This window comes from Chinchilla lanigera, unplaced genomic scaffold (genome assembly GCF_000276665.1).
Source record: "Chinchilla lanigera isolate Chin_1 unplaced genomic scaffold, ChiLan1.0 scaffold00007, whole genome shotgun sequence".
Classification (NCBI taxonomy): Eukaryota; Metazoa; Chordata; class Mammalia; order Rodentia; family Chinchillidae; genus Chinchilla; species Chinchilla lanigera.
Window position 1 is genome coordinate 8,764,218 of NW_004955408.1, and position 19,880 is coordinate 8,784,097.

The 19,880-nt window shown below is 53.8% G+C and overlaps 1 protein-coding gene across 1 annotated transcript in view; it reads left to right on the forward strand.

The window, feature by feature from the left end:
• Galnt10 (polypeptide N-acetylgalactosaminyltransferase 10) overlaps window positions 1-19,880 on the forward strand; it is a gene marked incomplete at its 5' end in the record, with an annotated part of 225,838 nt that overhangs the window by 185,493 nt on the left and 20,465 nt on the right. Inside the window, 3 exon segments of the mRNA XM_005376193.2 lie at window positions 959-1,144; window positions 5,455-5,638; window positions 10,796-10,913. Coding sequence (XP_005376250.1) covers window positions 959-1,144; window positions 5,455-5,638; window positions 10,796-10,913 — 488 coding nt within the window.

The window sequence follows — 19,880 nt, forward strand, 5'->3', positions numbered from 1 at the left end:
CATTCGGTGATCACTAAGTATGCTGCAAGCGCTGGGGACTTTTTAGCTTTTTGGGAGTTTTACTAAAGGACTTTAACCCTGATTAAATCAGAAGACACCAATATTAATGCTGGGACTTTTGGTAGAAAGCAACTGTGGTATTTATTCAAGACAAATTTTCCAGGCACAGGACAGAAATCCAACCACAAGATGATAGGCGAAAAGGGAAATGCTGCCATGTAATAAGAACACCGGTGTCAGTGTGCCTCAGGTGCACGGGGGTCTGGGAATAGACATATCACCAGAAAAACGTCTCTCTCCCTCTCTTGACTCTTACTTTTACATATTGGCTTCAGCTTCTGCGGATTCCCACCACCACCTCTCATCTCCTGATTTTGCCAAATGCCAACTGCAGCTCCAGACTTACGGCAGCCAGCTTAGGGCCCTCACAAAAAGAAAGAGTTAATTTTTCAATATTTCTGAAAAATGATCTCGAGACTCATTAGTTGACCAACTCAGGTCCCGTGGCCAGCCCTGAGCTCATGTCTGGGGCAAGATGGATGGGATGACCTGAGCCCCATGCCCTTCCTCCTTCAAACCAGGGCTGGGATCAGCCCTACCCAGGTTGGGAGGGGCAGATTCCCAAGGAAAAATCAAAGTGTTATTATAAAAAAAAAAAAAAAAAGAGGGAATAGGTCCCAGCCAGGAATGAGCCAAAGAGCCCCATGCCCTTCTACAGAATATCTCCCAATGCTCGAGGTCTGGTACTATCACTGGACCGTTTTATCCTGTTTCCCTCTTCTTGGCCTACAGGTAATGATCCTTTCCTTTCCCTTGTCCCCGCCTGAAAGATCCACTGAGGCAGCAAACCACAAAGCTGTGTCCAAACTGTAAAGTGTGCGCACGTATGGGAGGGGTCAGAGGAATGGTGACCAAGCAGCTGTTTTCACCCACCTGTCCTCTTCTGCCTTCCCCCTAGAGCACCTGAAGAAGCCACTTGAAGACTACATGGCCCTTTTCCCCAGCGTGAGGATTCTCCGAACCAAGAAACGTGAAGGTCTGATAAGGACTCGCATGCTGGGGGCCTCAGCAGCTACTGGGGATGTCATCACGTTCCTGGACTCACACTGTGAAGCCAATGTCAACTGGCTTCCCCCCTTGCTTGGTAAGCTGGAGGAAGGCGGCCTGGAGTGAGCCGGCTGCCACTGGCCCCTGTTGGCTGCAGGGCGTCACCCGCAAGGGCTCCCATGCCTGTTGGAGAGCACCCAGCAGAGAGCCATGCGCCCAAGTGGGCTGAGAAGGCCTGGAGTGCTGAGAGAGACCTGAAGCGTCCGGTCCATCCTGTCCTTAAGTCCACGGAGAGGGGAGCTGAGACTCAGAGAAGGAAGGGGACAAGTGTGTAACAACGGGACTGCTTCCCTCAGGCGGCTTGAAATTTCGCTGGAAAGCAAGCCCAGGCCCTCTCCCATTCAGAGGCAAATTGTGGGCGACACCTTGATGTGAAGTTAGAATAGTTACTGTTTGCTACTCTGCTGCTGGGAGCCAGGCAGGTGCTAATCGCTGATCCCCATGACAGCATGCTGGGCTGGAAGTGTCCCCTTTTCACAGTAGCAGAAACTGACGTTCAGAGATAGCCGGGGGCTTGCTTGTCCCCTTGGGCCACCAGCGTCACCGCAGTCACCATCTGTCTGGTTCCAAAGTCTGCTCTCTTTTGAGTTGCCTCCCAAGTTCATGTCCTGTCAGGAAGGAGTTTCTGACAGAGGCTAGGGCAGGGCCACAAAGACTAGCACAGCTTCAGAGTCCCCCACCATCACCTGCTGACAGCGGGGCCGTGAGGATTGGGTGCAGGGTGTGAGGTGCCTCGGCACAGGCAGACAGCCAGGCCTGGCTCCTGAGGTGTCTGCTCTGAGGAAGGGGCAGGCGGGTGCTGTAGACACAGGAGAGGATGTGTTTGCTGAGACTGGGCGCCAGGTCAAGGGCCAGGGCAGGCTGGGAAGGAGTTGCCAATCTGGAGAGAAAAGGGAACACTGCAGAAGTGTATGGAGAAGTTCTCCATCACGGAGGGCCTGGGGACAAAGAGGACGGAAGTGGCGTGCTAGGTTGAGCAGGCAGTAGAATCAGCTGAAGGATTCCTTAGGACCTAGCTCTGCACCCTACCTCAGGGGTTCCCATTCGAGCAGTGAGAGAGGGCCTAAGCAAACACATAGCCTCCAGCTCCAAGTGGCTCCCGTGCTGTGGTCCCAGGACCACATGTTGAGGATCACCAGCTAGCAGATGCCACCATGGTGGGATGAGGTGCCGGCAGCCAAGCCCCCACTGTTCAGCAGGATGGTCCAGCAGGCCAGCAGGGAGCTGTGTTGTCAGATTCGGTCCAGGATCTTCAGTGGGTTAGGAAAAAGATACAGCTCGGTATTTCCGATAAACTGTTTATTTAATTAAACCAAGAGGTTGTCTGCATCTGCCTCTCATTACTGAAAGAGAGAGAGAGAGAGAGAGAGAGAAAGCCTCACCATAAATCGCCTAATTGATAGTCCTGGAGGAACAAGCCATTTGTAGGGTCATCCCGTGACTCCTGAAGGGAATGAAGCGGTGGGCACAAAGCTGAGCTTGTATCCAAAGGGCCCTTAACTCTGTTTCTATGGAAATGTGTGAGGGCAGCTTTCATAATCTGCACACACGCATGGAAGAAACATCCGCCCTTTTTTTTTCTCTTTTTCTTTTTCCAATGGAAATGTGAACCCGTGGTATAGATTTAAAAGTCTTTCCTTCTAATATCAGTAACTGACAGAGCACAGAACGAATTTGTCTGTGAAACCATTAACACCTGCAGGCATGGCTCACGCTGCCCTCTTTAGAGATGCGACATTTCTGATGATGAGAAAGACTCACCTCACACACAAGGAAATGTGCTGCTGATGTCACACCATTCCCACCGTCATCATCATCACTGCATGGCTGTGATAGCACTTTAGCAGTTCAGGCTGTGTCCACATTTAAATCTGACTGTTGCATAGGAGAGCAGGCAGGCTGGGTATTTCCATCCATGTTTGGCAAATGAGAAAATTGAGGAGCAAAGAGAAGGAGGGAGATGCTCAGTCTTCCAACTCCTGCTTCTGAGCTTCTTCCAGTGACCCTGGTCGGTGCTGCACGAAGCATCTTGGCTCTGCTGTCTGCTCAGTCTTCCCAGAGATCCCATGGAAAGGCGATGTCTTCCTCCATTCTGTCAGCACGGAAACGGTGTGTCGGCTCTCCTGCTGCTGAGACAGAATTCCAGACGCCCACAGCTTAAAGGAGGAGAAGCTTCGTTTGCTTATGGTTTCAGGGGATTCAGTTCATAGTCAGCTGGCTCCAAGGCAGAAGCATTGTGACAGATGGATATGGCAGAGCAAAGATGCTTGGTTCATGGTGGCTGGGAAGCAGAGCAAGGGGATGGTGCCAGGGAGGAAGGGGAGAGGAACCAGACAAGGTTCCCAAGGTCACACCTCCATGACCCACCAGACACACCCAGAAATGTGCTCCAATCCCCTGGATGGCCCCCAAGCCAGCATACTGACATGGCAAGCTTAATCACCACAGAAACAGGGTCAGAGGCATCAGATAGCCTTACCCAAAGTTATACTGCTCATAGATGCAAAACCATGACTTGAACCTGGGCATTCTGCTTCCAAGAAGGCATAGTGCCATGAAACGCTGCCTGCTCTTGCTACCTTGACCTCAGAGTGAGCCAGCAGCCAGCAGGGCACTGTGTCTCGGCCCCAACCTTCCTTGGAAGTAAAGTCCCCAGAATGGCCATGAATAATTACGTGGTGCCCTTCGCTGCATCTCTTTCCCTGCTGAAGGTTGCTAAGTGTATCATTAAAAGTCCTCAGTGAAGCCTGCCATGGTGGCGTATGCCTATAATCCCAGCACTCTGGGAGGCTGATGCTGGAGGATGACAAGTTCAAACTCAGCCTGGACAACTTCGTGACTTAGTGAGGACCCTGTCTCTGAATTTAAAAATATAAAAAGGGCCGGGATGTAGCTTAGTGCAGAGACCCTGAGTTCAATCCCCAATACTGCAAAAATAAATAAATAATGAGTCCTCAGGGATCCTGTCTACGGGAAACCCCCAGGGATTCTGATCAGTAGGCCTGGGTTAAGGGAAGGCTTGGGGATTCTCAAACACTCTCCAGGTGCACCTGGCTCTGGTGGCCCCCAGCCGTGCTTGGATACTCGGGGATACACTGCCAAAAGCAACACTTCTCAATTTTTTAACCACATATCACAGCTAGAAATACATTGAACATCTCAACTGAATACACAAATGCATGCATTCATGAAGTATGAATGAAACACATCTCTGAAGTCACTTCCTCTGTCACTGACTCCCGTATCAGCTGGAAGGCAGCCTCGTATCCAGTACTCTGTTTTTGGTTCATTACAAACACACACAGTTGGTTTCATGACCCACTGGTGAGTTGTGTCTTCACTTTAGAAAAAGGCAATAATGCTGCTTTCTCGCAGAGAAGACAGATATACGGCAGCTTGGTGAAATTTGGGTCCTAGTAGCTGCTAGTCTGCTCTGGCCCTATACAGATCCCTACTGCAAGTTTTAAACTTGACTCCTGGCCCAAAGGAACACACTCCACTGGCCCTGTACGGCAGATCAGCTGCCCAGCAGCTGGCTGGCCAGAGCCCCTTGGTCTCATACAGGACTCCCTGGCAAGAGGAGCACTGGAGGCCAAGCAGAACAAAGCTGGAGTGCCTTTGCAGGCTGGGCAGGGAGTGACTCGCAGAGGATCACTGCTTTCCTCCGGGCCTTGAAGGAGCCATGAGGCTACCTAGGCCAAGGCCTTTGTTTGCCGTCTCGGACCACCTAGCCAGTAGCATTACTGCAGGGCAGTGATCCACCGGGCTCTGCCTGCGCATCTCCAAGTTTGGGAGACAGTCCATTCTCTTCTGCAGTTCTGACTGAAAACCTAAGCTGAACTCTCAAGGAGGGCCATTTACCGGCTGCCCACAGCCAGAGGTGCCCATGGCTGTGAGAGCAGACCATCTGGGGAAGGGCAGGTGCTGGTGTGCCCAGCTGGGCTGCTTAGGGCTGAGAGTCAAGATCAGGACTTGGGATCCAGGAAGCAGAAGTGGATCCTCCTGGGAGGAAATCCATCTCCTCCCATGAGCTGGCATCTGGGGCAGCTCCTTGACAGACTGCTGTATCCATCCTCATAACCCCTGGGGCTGAGCCTCCCACCCCATTTCATAGAGGACGCTGGGGCTTGGTGACATTCTTAGTAGAGCTGCCTCAGGACCCTGTTGTGGCAGGCAGGTCTGGGATGAGATTTCTGGTCCCTCTTGCTCAAAGCCTGCACTTTCCCTCCCTCTTGTGGACTGTCAGACTCAGGTGTTCAGAGATGTCACCCAAACTGGACTAGCTACAGAATGACACTGGACACTGTGTCTCTGCCTCCACTAATGGGCATCTCTTGGCTGCTTCAGACCGCATCGCCCGGAACCGCAAGACTATTGTGTGCCCGATGATCGATGTGATTGACCACGATGACTTCCGGTACGAGACGCAGGCGGGGGACGCCATGCGGGGTGCTTTTGACTGGGAGATGTACTACAAGCGGATCCCGATCCCCCCAGAACTGCAGAAAGCTGACCCCAGTGACCCATTTGAGTAAGTATGAGTGGCCCAGGCGCATAGCAGGGGTCTGACCCGTGACCCCTCTCCAGCACACACACACCACTCAGTGTCACCACCTCCCCTAGGAGCACAGGGCAGAAGGTCCAGACTCCTGGCCTCCCTCGGTACCAGGTGTCAGACCCCCCACCAGGACTGTCTCCCTTTTCTCTTGTCACAGCCTCCGCTCCTGGGCTGCCAAGCTGGCCATCTCCACGCTGGTCACCTCTGTGAGGTTTGCCACGGTCCCCAACATGGTGAATAGTCAGTCACTCGTGCTCTCTCCCTTTCAAGCCTGTGACCCAGCTATAGTCGCGTCTTCATCATCCCCATATGACAGGAACGGTGCAGAACACATTGTACCCTGATCCAGTCTAACACCCAACAACTGCTGGAGTGGGAGTTACTATCCGTGTTTCCCAGCCAGGGCCACCAGAGCTCCAGGAGGAGAAATAACTTACTCAGGTCACACAGCTGGTAAGTGGCAGGGCAGGTGTGAGTGCAGGTCTGTGTCCGTCTCCCCATCCTCGCTTCTCCCCTTGTAAGTATTAAAGAAGCAGCAGTAAGCGTTGAAGAAGTGTTCCCACAGCAGAAGTTTAGGGGGAGTGGACTAGACTCACAGCATCTCAGAAAGTAACAGATGGAAGGAACCTACCATGAAGGAGTCGGCAACCCCTTGCAGATGGGGAGACAGGCCCCAGGAAGAGGAGGGCTTGTCCTGGCCGCCCCAGGGTGGGGAGCAGCCCCTGTCTGGACTCCTGCTGTTCCTGGGCAGTAGACCCATCAGTGCAGCTGCCACGGGAGCTCTCCTACCTCTCCTGCCTGTCTTGGATGTGAAGCCCCAGGCAGGCTCTCTGGCTGTATTTGTCCCAGTAGCTGCTGTACTTACTGTAAACTTGGTCGTTTACAAGCACATTCAAAGTTCTGACAATCAGAAGTCTAAAATGAGCTTGCTGGGCTAAAATCATGCTGCAAACAGGGCTGTGTTCCTTCTGGGTGCTTCCAGGGAGAATCCACTGCCTTGTTTTGCCCAGGGAGATGCTCATAGTCCTCGACTCCTCCCCGCATCCTCAGAGCCGGAAGCATGGCATCCTCACATCTCTCTCCATGTCCCCCGCCACATACACCTCTGCTTTCATCCTCCATCTCTTCTTCTGACTCTCCTGCCTCCTGCTCTCCTCATAAGCCCTTGTGGTGATTCTGATCAGTGTGACCACACTGGGCTCCCCAGGACACTCCCGTCTCAGATCTGAAACCTGAACCACATCTGCAAAGTCTCCTCTGCCACATGAGGTCACATAGGCGTAGGTTCCAGGGATCAGGACATGGACCCCTTTGGAGGGCCACTCCTGCCTCGCCACAGTTGAGCCCAGAGTGAGCCCCAAGTTCTCTGTGCCTTCCCCTCCCAGCTGAAAAAGGGGGTTGCTGGTGGCTCCACATTCCTCCTGCCCACTGCGCAGGTCCAGGGTTGCTATGCGAGCCTCCGAAGCTGTAGGTGCAGAACGGGGAAATGCTGGGCTGGAAATGGTGGACGGCCAGAGGATGGGCACCAGGGAGCCGGTTCCGTGTGTTCCTTCAGCAGGTCGGATGTGTGCAGTCCCCTCCTGTCTTCCGTCATCTGATCGTCATCAACACGATCACTTGCTGCTAGTAAGATCCCTCTCTAGTTAGGAGACAGGAGTTAGCCAAGACCATACCATGCAGTCAGCCCCTGCCTCCGACTGTCTCAGAGTCAGTCCTCGATTGACCTCAATTCTTGGAGAATAAGAATAACAGAAGGAGGAACTAACATTTGGCCTGAGGTGTCAAAGCAATTTCAACCAGTGTTATTGGGCCTGAGCTTCACAGCAGTGTCCTCAGGGACTGGTGGCATTTTCCCCTTTTCGGCTGCTGCAGACCCTGCAGTTCAAAGAGGAAATGAGACCTGCCCAAAGTGATCCAGTACAGAGGCTGAGGTCAGAATGGGCAGCCCCGGAAAATGGAATTCTCAAGGTCGCCAAGAGGTAGTCAGAACCCCCGTTAGGGCTGGAGGTGTACTCTGGTGGTGCTGGCACTGGTCTGGCGAGGTCTGGCAGAGCGATGGTCTCTAGACTCAAAGGGGACTGACAGATGGGTCTTGGCCCCTTGGTTCTTGTTGGACGGTGAGGACAGGGTGAGTCTGCTTCCCACTGCTGGCTAATAGCAGAGTCCCAGCCAGCATCTTGGGACCTCGGTCTCCTCATCTGGATACCTAGGCTTGGCCTCACCCTACAGTGGTGTGTCTCTACCCTGGGACACACTCACATCACCAGGGGAACTTGTTAAAAACCCCTAGGCCATGCCCCAGACAAATTACACCAGAGTCTAAGTATGGAATGTAGGCATCATTGGTTCAGAAACACCCCCATTCCCGGTACTGCTAATGTGTGGCCCGGGGAGAGACCCGCTGGCCTGGATGCTTTCTGAAGCACTTTCCATCTTTGTGTCCTTAGACTCACCCCCTAAATCCTCTCTTCTGTATTCCACTTGGACAAAAATCCAGGGAGTGGCCACTAGAAAAACCCTGGTCATTTTCTGTACCCTTCTCCAAGTGTCTGGCGAGTGGGCGCTCTGAAGCCATGGGGTGGGGGGGTGATGTTTGAGAGACACAGGTTTTGGTGCAGACCCCCGTTTGAACTGCAGCTGATCCACTTACTAACTGCATGCCCTTCGGCAGATTTTGTAGCATTTCTGAATTTCAAATTTCTCCACTTGAAAAGGAGGCTCATAGCAATAGAGCTTTGTGAGAGCTGGGGAGGTTGTGGGCCAGGTGCAAGGTATGCAGTAGGCACTCTTCAGGGTTGTTCTCGTTGTTGTTGAACAGAAGAGGGAACAGGCTGGGAGGAGAGGCCTCCTCTGGGGTGCAAAGCCTCAAGCATGCGAAACACCTCAAGGCTAATCTCCTGCCTTCCCAGCGGGGCCTGGCCACGCTGCAGCTCCAGTCCAGGCCGGTTTTCCTGTGCAGACTTGGGTATGAGGTCCCAAGCCAGAAGCAATCTCTGCTCATCCAAGCCTGCAGTTCCCTCCAGCCAAGAAACTCAAAGCCCCACAGTCTTCAGAAGACAAAGAGAATACATGTGACACCTACGCTCTTGCAATGCTGGATACTTATAGAAAGATACCGGCAGTGTGAGGTAGGAGGTGTAGCTTCCCCTTACCCTGTGTGACAGGACTCAGGCTCCAAGACGGAATCGCTGTTGAACAATATAACTCAAGCCACATATGTAATGTTCAGTTTCCCAGTAGCCACATTTTAAAAAAGAGCAAGAGAGAGAGAAAGAGAAGAGCTAGAGATGTAGCTCAGTGGTAGAACATTTGCTACAAGGCCCCAAGGCCCTGGGTTCAATCCCCAGCCAAATATGTAAATAGATAAAAGGTAACATTCATTTTAAATTTCATAATATATTTCATTTAAACAAGCATATCTAAGTATTATTTAACCTGCCACTTACGCTAAAATTATAGACCAGTTCTTTTAGACCCCTGTCTTCATGCCAAATATTGTGGGTCCCGTGTGTATTTTACACGCAAAGCACGTGTCCATGTCGACCAGCCCCATTTCAGGTGCTGTCATCCCCTGTGACCAGTGGCTGCTGTCCTGGCAGCACAGGGCCAGTGATTAAACACTCCATCTCGGTGACACAGTAGGTGGGGGAGAGCAGAGATTGGGTTAGGGATGCCCCACTTTCGGATCCCTTGTCCTCCATTTTTCCTTCCCGGCAGAAGGCCAGGCACCCTGGTGGTGAGGGATGGGTGTGGACTGTGGCTTAGAGGACAGAATCCGGCCACCACCCTGGCTGCAGGGGACCCTGGAGCAAGGCGCCTGCTTCCCCCATGCAACCTGGGGGTGACAACAGTGAGCCCCGCCTCACGAGGTCTGGGTGAGGAGTGAATCTGTTTTATTGATGAAAGGTCAGTGGAGTACCTGCCATCTTCCGGCCCTCCATAAATACTGAAGGGGACCCCTTTCTCCTGGAGGCCTCTCCTGTGCTCTGAGGATCCGTCTGGGAGGGTGGCCGGCCTGTGGATTAAGTGAGATCTTGGGCACCAACGTGCTTACCATGAACTTGCCAGGCAGGGAGTGGGGGCTGCCGCTGCATGTTCTGGCTCGGCGTTTTGCAGTGGCGCCCGACCCGGCCATTCATAGGTCTGCACACAGCAGATCCTGCTCAGGTCCACTGGGGCCTGGCCCTGCGTGAGCACATGGGGGACTCCAGTAGGTAACAGCATGGTATCCCCTGGGACTTCGCATGCCCATACTGACTTCTGTCCCCCTCAGTCCCCTCAGTTTATCATCTTTGTGCCCTGCTGCTGTTTCTCCTCCTGGGTGCCTTCCCTTGGCCCGTTCTCCTTTGACCAGCTGCTCTGGAATGCTGTTTCCTCTGAGCATCTTTCCCTGGCCCCGCTTCACTCCTCACCCACAACAGCTGGGAGCATACACACTCCCTTCACCTTCCTGTAGTGCCCTGTCTGTTCTCCCAGAGGCCTTGGTCACACTCCGCCTGGCCTCCTGGGTCCTCTGCCCTGAGACGGCTGTCTTACTGCACGGCATCCCCCGAAGGGCAGGGTCCCAGCACCTGCTTCACAGCACCATTCAGTGAGTGACCCAGCACCAGATGATGGGACGGAGGTCGCCTCACCTCCCAGTTCCCCTGAAAGCACAGAGGTGGTGGCTACTTCTATAAACACCACAGAAGAACAAGCATCTGCCCTGGGTCACCGCGCACAGATCATCAGAGGAGCATGTAGAAAAGCCCAGATTCCTCAGGTTCCATCCCCAGAGCTTATTTCAGTAGGTCTCGGAAGGGCCTAGCTGCTCATCTAATAGGTTCTGCAGCAGACAGGCTCGGAGACATCTGATTCAGACCATTTAACTAGGGGAGAAATGACACGCAAGCCCATGGGAGACAAGTGCCACTGTGAAGTCATGTGACTAGTACTTTCAGGTGTTGATCCTGTGAACGAACTTTGGGTCCCTTTGGCTAAAACACCGCACTGCCGCAGAGAAGCGGTGGGCACGAAGGCGGAAAGCCTGATCTCGAAGCCCCAGGTACAACTCAGCGGCGTGCGTGGGGCAGCACACTGCAACAGCGTCTGCAGACGTCTGTGTTCTCACGCCTTGCTCTTCTCTGACAGGTCTCCCGTGATGGCCGGCGGGCTGTTTGCTGTGGACCGGAAGTGGTTCTGGGAGCTGGGCGGGTATGACCCTGGCTTGGAGATCTGGGGTGGAGAGCAGTATGAAATCTCCTTCAAGGTGAGCGGTGCTCCGGGACCCCCTTCTTCTGGGTGTAGTCTCCTTGGCTCCAGCCCCGGCACCAGTAGGCTGCCCGCCAAGCATCTGAGCCTGGGAGGACTGGAGGCATTTGGGTTTTGTAGCCTGTTGCTCCCCAGGAGAAGTTAGGAACCAGCAGGCAGTGTGTGTGTGTGTGTGTGTGTGTGTGTGTGTGTGTGTGTGTGGTGAAGGTGGCAGCATCATGGAGGGCGCCCTAAGGTTGCCAGGCCTTGGCCATAACTCCTAGCAGCATGGGCCTCCCCTCTCTTAAGATGCTGGAATAGCAGCGGCCTCACTTCCAGTCAAGACGCTGTGCCTGTGAGTGAGACGCCCAGCACAGCAGTCCTGAGGACAGGAGCCTGGAAGGCAGGCAAGAGGCTGAGGAAAGGCTCTCAGAGCGGCTGTGTGGTCTCGGATTCCCTCTGGCCTTTCCGGTTCCCTTTTATGTCTTACTGCAGGAGTCTGACATAGACACCAGTAGGATAAAACTCCAGTCGTGGAGTCAGGAAGGCCAGGGTTCAAATCCCAGTCCCTCGCAATAGCTGTCTGACCTCAGACAAGTTCAGTTGCCTTCCATACTGTCTTTCCTCACTTAAATAAAGGAATAATAATATCACCTACCTTAAGTAACTAATGTGCAGATCAAATGAGATATTATCTAGGAAGTACTTAGCCCTTAACCTGGGAACATGGCAATTGGTAGACACTGTTAGAGATTCAGTGAGTAAATACTTACTCTGACCTATTTGATCAGTGCATGAGCTATAGAAGCTTCCTGACCGTTGTGGTAAAGGGATTAGCTAGTTAACCCCCGAACTTGAGTCCACAGTTTCCTCTTTGAGAATTCTGCCATGTTCAGCCCCCTGGGAGGAGACGGCTGGTTTGTCTGTGTTCCACCACGGCCAGCCGCCTGCATGCCCAGGACCCAGCTATGGCCCATCGCCAGACCTCGAGGGCAGCCCTGCACCATCACTGTGCTCACTTCCTGAACACATAACCCTGTCCTCCCTGAGTTCAACACGAGGGCCTGGTGCTCAGGCATGGTGAGCAAGACCTAGGTCCCAGCTCTGCCTCGTCCTCCCAGCCGTATCCTGGACAGGGAATCCTCACCACACTGAGCCACAGTTTCTGCGTCCATAAAAGGAGTTTAGTGATACTTTAAGCCTCACAGGGACTCTGTTAGGCTCTTTTCAAAAGCTACCCTAAAGTTTATTAACGTTAGCAGTATTTGTATTATCATCAACAATACTGGACGAGCAGTTCAGACTGGAAGACACAATTTCTTGATGAGCAAAAAAAGCAACCACCAGGAATTCCGCTGAAACATTATTTTGGTTTGAAAAGCCGTCTGCATCTGTTTTAACTTCCAGATCTTGGAAACTGTCTCCAGTGAGACCAGCTGCCCAAATAAGATAAATGCTAATATTGAGAGGTAACACCCACAATATTTGACAGCTGCAATGAACCAGTGCCAGTCAATCAGAAGGGAAGCCAGAAAAAAAAAAAAAAAAATAGAAAAAGGGGCCAGGTGTGGTGGCGCACGCCTGTCATCTCAGCATTTGGGAGGCTGAGGCAGGAGGATCTTCACAAGTTCAGACCAGCCTGGGCTACAAAGTGAGCTCAAGGCCAACCTGAACTGCATAGTGAGACCCTGTCTCAAAAAAAAGAATGGAGGCCAGCTGTAAACAGTGGGACCCGCTCTGGCCTATCACCACTGACGTTAAGCCCTGATCCGAACTGACGGGACAGTGTGCCAAGCCTTCACACCTGCTGGCCGGTTTAATCCTCACCACAGCCTGCAGAGGGGCCTCGCTCTAACACCCGTTTCACAGGAAGCAAGCAAGGCTCCGAACACACAAAAGCAGCTGAAGCCCCGCCTGCTGACTCTAAGCCCAGTGCTGCCACCCGCTATGTTTTACGGGCCTCTGCAGGAACGTCAGGGAAAAGCAGCTAGAGGGCAGCAAGCCTAAGAAACTGGCTGCAGTCCCAGACCCTTTCTTCTCAGTTTTCGCTTCTCCCTGGGGTCACTCCCTGTCTGCTGGAACATTCTACAGGCTCTTAGCGAATGGGTGAGTAACAGTCTAGGTCAGAAATAGCACATGAGGCTCCCTCTCCCATCCAGCTCTGGTCCGCTGTTAGGAGCTGCCCCAGTTCTGTGAGCATGTGTATTTCCAGCTTATCAGAAGAGCAGTGATTGCAGAGCGACGTCTGCTAGGGGCGCAGGTTTGGCGAGGGGCGGCGCATAGGAAATTTACAGAACATCCCTGGCCCAGGGACTCTAACACATTCCATGGGCACATCGAAATCATCCCCAGGGAATCTGAAGAGTTTTAACTCCGCAGTTCCCCAGTCTGTCCATGAAACGTGGGTTTATGAGGCATTCTTTCAAGTTTATTCCCAGATTAGGTTGTGAGTCCCTGTGAGGATATCAGCTTCCATGGGATAGGGATCATCAGCCCGAGTGCCTGAGGATTGCCTGGCACAGAAAGACACCTACTTCTTGGGTGAATACTCAGAGCGGCTGTGCCGCTGGCCAGCCCCACTCCTGGCTCCCCGGTCCAGATGTCCCCTGCCGAAACTCCCCCAGGGAGGGCAGGGGACAGAGAATGCTGTGCACAGAGCAATCTCTATGCCCAGAATGACTTCATTCCCTGTGTCTCCGGACCCCGTCTCACGTTGCTCACCAGGCATTTATGGCGGAACAAATGGTATTTTTCTCCACGGTTTATTTACAAAAGACTTGGTGGTGAAGCCATCTTGGGAGCCTCTATTCAAGAGAGGGAAGAAGCCCGGCTCACGTTTCCCTTCTACCCGATCGTGCCTGTCACTCTCACGGAGAAGGAGACAGCGTCGTGAGGAGGCTCCTAGGCGTGGAGGGGAGGCCGCGCCCCTGGCTGTCTCTCTTCCGCCTTTGACAGCACAAGCTCCCAGAGGCAGCAACAGCCCATCCAGTGCCGCATCCTGGCCCCTGGGGCAGCCCTGCCGTGGCCCGAGGGGCGCCCGTGAGCCCCTGCGCCCAGCAGCAGCTCTTATCGAGGAGCAGGTGCTCTGTTCCCGCCACAGCCGTCGTCCACTAAGGCCGAGGCTGCTCTGCTTGATCTCTGCCGAGGCCCCTGTGCTTTTTAGTGACAGAGAAAAGAGGCTGCTCTGCAAGGCACAAGCATATTTTCAGAAATTCAGATAAATTGGTACGTGCCATCAGGGCTGATGGATTCATAATCTGGCTCTGAGTCCAGCCCAGCGTGTCTGTCCCGATGGGAAAACCCCAGGAAACATGCTCCAAGGCTTGGAAGTTTCTAGAAGAGTCATCAGCTCTTTCTCTCTCCTTGTTCCCATCCTCCCCTACCTCTTTGCACAGAGCTTTTGTTCCCCAGAGGCCAAGTCACACTATCACAGTCCGCTGCTCGGAGGTTTCGTTCTGGAGAGTGGGTAGATCTTGAACTTGGTAGCCTGGCCTCCCACTAGCCTCTGTCCTCTGCATCTCTCTCCACCTTCTCCTTTTCCTCCCACACCATGGCATAGGGGGTCACAGTGAGCGGAAGCCAGATCAGTCTGACTTACACGAAAAGCCAGAACTAATGGGCCCACACATCTGGAATTCTAAGGTACACAGGACAGGCTGGATCCAGGGACTAACCCGGGGCTTGGTCTCGCTCAGTCCCTTGGTGCTACTGTTGTGGTTGGCGTCGCTCTCAGGGAGGCCTGCTCTCGTGGAGATCCCCAGCAGCTCAGGGGAAAGTCCTCTTTCCCGTGGTCCTACAGAAGTCCCCAGTGGAGTCTCCTTGGCCTGCGGGTCCCTTGCCCTCCCTGAGCAGCGTTCTCCCTGCCAGCCACAGGCACGCCCATCTGGAAGCCAGGAAGGTGGCACGGGCTGGTTCCCTTGTGGAAAGTCCAGCTGCTGTGCTCAGCAGGGAAAGGGGTGTGGGGCAGAGTGAGCCACAGAAGCCCCGTCACCCAGCCACAGTCTGTCCACAATCCCGACTCAGCCAGGCCACACCCTCCATGCTCCCTGAAACCCTTCCCGAGTCTGGCTCACCCCACTCACCCTCCCGACCTCTCAGCCTTTCCTGAGCACCTGTGCTGCCTGGGGACCCTGCCCACGTCCCCACATTGCCAGCAGGGCTCTAGTACCCCATGTTGACACCATCTGAGGACCCGGGTCTCTTCCCACTGACTTCTCGACATCCTGGAGGCAGGAGTGGGTCCTGTCTGCCCCTGTACCCCTGGTCACTGGCTCCTGTGGTATTTTAGTATGCAGAGGCTATGGTCGCATTCCCAGTAAACCTGCTGTAGATTAAGAGATGATAAATCAGAAATACGTGTAGCGCACCTAACCTCCTGAACATCCTAGCTTCCCAGCACAGTACCCTGGAGAGAACCCACCAGTCCTTCTAGTGATCGTGGGGCTGTCTGGCTCCCTGCTGCAGCTCCCTGCTGCTCCAGCGTAGTGAGAAAGGATCGCTAGCCTGAGGAAAGATCAAAATTCAGAGCATTCTACCAGATGTCATTTTTGCACCATCGTAAAGTCAGAAAATGCTAAGTCAAACCGTCAGCACTGGGGACCGCTGTCACTGTTGGTGTCATTGCTTCCTACGGATGGAGCTGTGCACTGCTGCACCTCCTGCCCCAGCTTCCCGCCCTCACACCCAGATGTGCCGAGGTGGTGTTACTCCTCCCCAGGAGGCAGGACGGAGTAACACGCCATGCCATGGAGGAAGCCCTCGGGCCCACACAGCTGTGACAGGTGGTCTATGTTAGAGGGGACAGCAGCAAGATGAACAGAAGGGGCTGCGCTACACCCCCAGGAGGTGATGTTGAGGATGTCTTCACCTCAGGGTTACACAGGAAGTATCCAGGCAGAACCATCTGACCTGGCTGGAGTAGGGAAGAGGCGGGCCCCGGGGCACTGTGAGCGGATGTATCTGTTGTGAATAGCAATTTAGCAAAGTCCATTACGTTGCCAAGCAAGCTCATTCTTTGATCCAAAATCCCATGCCCAGCAGTTTGTCCAAGAGGGACAGCACACAGGTGAGGAAAGACGTAGGTAGAGGCTGTGTACTGGGGTGTGACTTGAAATCTGGTGGGATTAAATAAGACCCAAATGCATTTCCTCAGGGAATAAACCCATGACAGCGTCTCTAAACAATTGAATATTAGGTAAAAGAAGTTAGATGCCTTCACAATGAAGCTTCAAAAGATGAGTGAAAAATTGTGATCTCATGTTGCGTTTTTTAAATCTGATGGGGGCTGGGGATGTAGCTCAGTGGAAACTCATGCATGAACTGTACAAAGCCCAAGATTTGATCCCAGTCCCACAATAAATAAATAATAAAAAGAAACATATCACAAATACAAAGAAAAAGCTTAGAACATCCTTGGACCAACTAATGTCCGCTGAGCCCTCAGGCTCAGTAACGTGTGGGGCCCTGTGCCCGGCACTGTCACTTAACCCTTGTAATGCACCCCAGGCGAGCCGTCACTCTCCCCTTTGCAGGTAAGGAACAGAGGCTTAGGTTACACCACATTCGAAAATGACCCCGGGCACCACGGAGACTTCTGTCCTTAGCGGCCATCAGGGTGAGCGGCTACAGGGTACAGCTGTGCTTCCCACCCAGTGTATGTCCATGGCGCTGAATCCATTCACCATAAATACAGATCCCTTTTATAACGGGGGGAAGTCGAGATGTCAGAGTAAGTGGTGGCTGTTAGGGTCATCGCCCTCATGTTAGGTAAAGAGGCAGGACAGCAGGGATCAAGTACGTGGCCGGGGTTGCAATGCAAGCTCCAGAGCTGCTTGCTGTGTGGCCCCTGGAAAGTGGCTTACCCTCTCTGGACTTCATCTATAAAGTAGGGGTTGAATAATCTTTACTTCACAGTGCAGTTGTGAGCATGATATTAGTCTAAGTACGTTAGAAGCCTAGCCCTGTGCCCGGGACACAGGAAGTGATGGAGGAACAGCGCTGTCAGTGGCAGCGCCGCTGTGGTTGTGAGCAGACTCTGCCTGCTGGGAGACAAGAGTGGAAAGAGCGTCGAGGCTGGCCAGACAGGCGGAGGCTGTGGCTCCGGGCCGGGTTCTGGAACAGCTGCATGAGCCTTTGGACTCACCTGCCCTTTCTGCTGAGCGTTTACTTCCTTGTCTCCAAAGGGGCAAAAATAATCTGGTTGTCACGGTTCCAGCGGTGATACAGCACGAGTCCTAAACAGACAGCACATCCTGCAGGTCAGGACTCACTGCAGTGACCGCGCTGCACACCAGACCCTGGGGTCGGTCTGAGGCTGGCGTCCGCTGGGCGGAGTGGGCGGGGTCTGCTGCACAGCTGTGCGGGGTGGGCGGGGTCTGCTCCGGAGCTGTGAAGAGTGGGCGGGGTCTGGTGCCAGGAGCATGCTGGAGCTTGGGTTTGGAGGGGCAGAGGGAAGGGGCAGGCTGACTGGCAGATTGGCCCACGAGTGCCGGCTTTTAAGGGTCTGCCTTGTTGGACCTCCTCTTGGCACCTGGCTTGGTCAGGTTCAAAGCGAAGCTGGCCAGGACCAGGTCACGTGTGATTCGCGCTTGTGCTGGGCTGTACTGGGCTGTACTGGGCACGGGAAGAAAAGCGTGGACCGCGGGGCAGGGAAGTGAGTGCCACGCGGTTGACTCTCCGCAGCGCCTCCCTCGGGCCCAGGGGTGCAGGGAGGCGGGAGCCACAGGAGCAGGCGGGCCCCTCGTTCTTCAGGCATACAGAGCTGTTAGAGACCCGAGGAGGACCAGATGGGGTCAGGAGCGGGCAGAAGGATGCAGGCTTGGCGGAGGTCGCGGATCCGCCCAGCCCTAGGAGACCCAGCCCAGGTTCCGTTCTGGTTCTGCCATCGTGGGCCGAGCAGCCCTGGGGGGGCCCCTGGTCTCAGCCCCTCCCTCGCAGAGCGGCTTCCAGATGCTGTGTTTCCCAGTACGAGTCAAAACCTAAAGCAAGGCGACCACCCCCCATTTCCGGGATGTAAACGCCTAGGCGTCGTGTTGAAATGGTCAGATATTTAGTGTATTAATCTATACACACATTTGCTTAAACCTACATTATCTGAAAATGGTTTAATTTAGAAGTAAACTCATTTTTAAAACTAAAATAAAATTGTTCTACTTTTTTTTTTTTAACCAACTGGCTCCAGTAACCAGTAGGAACATCCAAAACTAGAATGGATGGGGTCACCTCATGCCCGTGAGACTTCTTACATCAGTACCTTCTTGTTCACAATGAATATGTCCAAACTGACGAGGGTTTCCCTTTGCAGGCTCTGTCCGGCCTGCGTGCAGTACCCCTCAGCTTTCGGGGTCCAGCTGACCTCACACAGATAGCCGGTGGTGTCCTGCACACACACCCCCGACCTCTGTTCAGCCTCACCACCTGAGGAGGTCTGAGGTGCAGTAACTTCTCCCATTTTGCAGATGAGAAAACCGAGGCTTTTGGGTTTACAAAAACGTGCTTACGAGCCTGGATTAGATCAGACTTCAGGCTGTCTAAGTCGAGGGCTGAGTGTAGAACCATGCCCCTGGGTGCCTCCTAAGCACACAGCTAAGGCTGAATAATTAATTGGTGGCAATTATTATATTATTCCCTCGGGTGCAGCTGATTAGCATTTGAACTCCACCAGGGTTCTCTGCAAAGATGCCAGCTGCAAAGGCAGGGAGGGGCTGTGCCATGGCTGGTCGCTTCCTCCCAGGTTGAGCTGCAGCCCCTGCTTGGCCAGGGCCCCCACTGTGTGAGGCACAGCCCCCCACACTGCCCTCAGGTCCCTTTGTGTTTTCCTGACGCACATCACAGCTCTTCTCCTCCCTCCTCGGCTTCAGAGATAAGAGCGAGCGATTGTCTTTTATAGACACCGTAATGAAGCCTGTCATCACACAAAAGAAGTTTGCTAATAAAGTAAATCAAAGCAGCAATGAAAATGAATGGGGCGCGGGCTTCTGCAATTAGGTTTCTACTTGTCTAGCGGCGTGGTGCTCCCGGAGAAGATGCCTCCTCCACTGGGGAGGAGAAGGGCATCAAGAAACAGCCGCAGGACATTTGGAAACTCCTGTGACTCCCGGAGCAGCTGCACCGGCACCCATGAAGGTGGAAGTTCGGGTAGGGACCCTAGACAACACACGCCACGAAGAGAGGGACTGCCGAAACATCCCCTCGGCATGCTTTCTGGGTTAGAGGAGGTCCTGCTGCTCCCTGCTCTGCTGCCAGCAGGGCTCTTCCTGCTGGCTGGGGAGAGGACAATGGCCTGGGGTACCCAGACCAAGAATGGTACCCAGTGACTCTGCCCCGCCTGACCCTGTCAGTCTCCTTCTCAGCTGAAAGCTTTGCCAGCTCAGTGAAGAACTGCTTCCTTTCTCTGAGCCTCAGTTCCCCATTTGGAACCCGGGACTGCAGCACAAAAAGCTGTGTGATTTCCAGCTGGTGGTAGGTCTTATCCTTCAGCCGTAGACATAACCAGCATGCGTCAGGTTCCCCGGGCCAGGCACCACGCCTGGCGCTGCTCGTGGCTTGTCCAGGGAGAAGGAGGCTTCTGGGCTGAGTGTCCCAGACATCTCAAGAATCTAAGGGCACTTGGGATGCCCCCGACTTCCCAGGAGGCCAGGGTCACCCTGATTCCTCAGGACCCATCAGGCTGCTGGCCCGCATGGCCAGGACCAAAGATCTGGAGGTCACAGCAAAGAGAAGGCTGATCACCATCTGCACAAAGGAAGGTTCCTCTGGCAGGCAGAGCTGGAGAGGCAGCCTCCTTAGCTAATGCGAGTTTAATACGCAGTCAAGGGAGCTGGATGCCGGCCTCTTCCGCTGCCCAGGAGACTTTCAGAAATAGAGCGGGGTAAGGCGCCTCCCACCTGAAAGGCCCAGCAGCGACCTGGGCAACGTCCGCCAGACGAAGGGATCACTTCCACATCAGTCACTCTGTGTCAAGGAAGAGTTATTGTTATGGGATGCT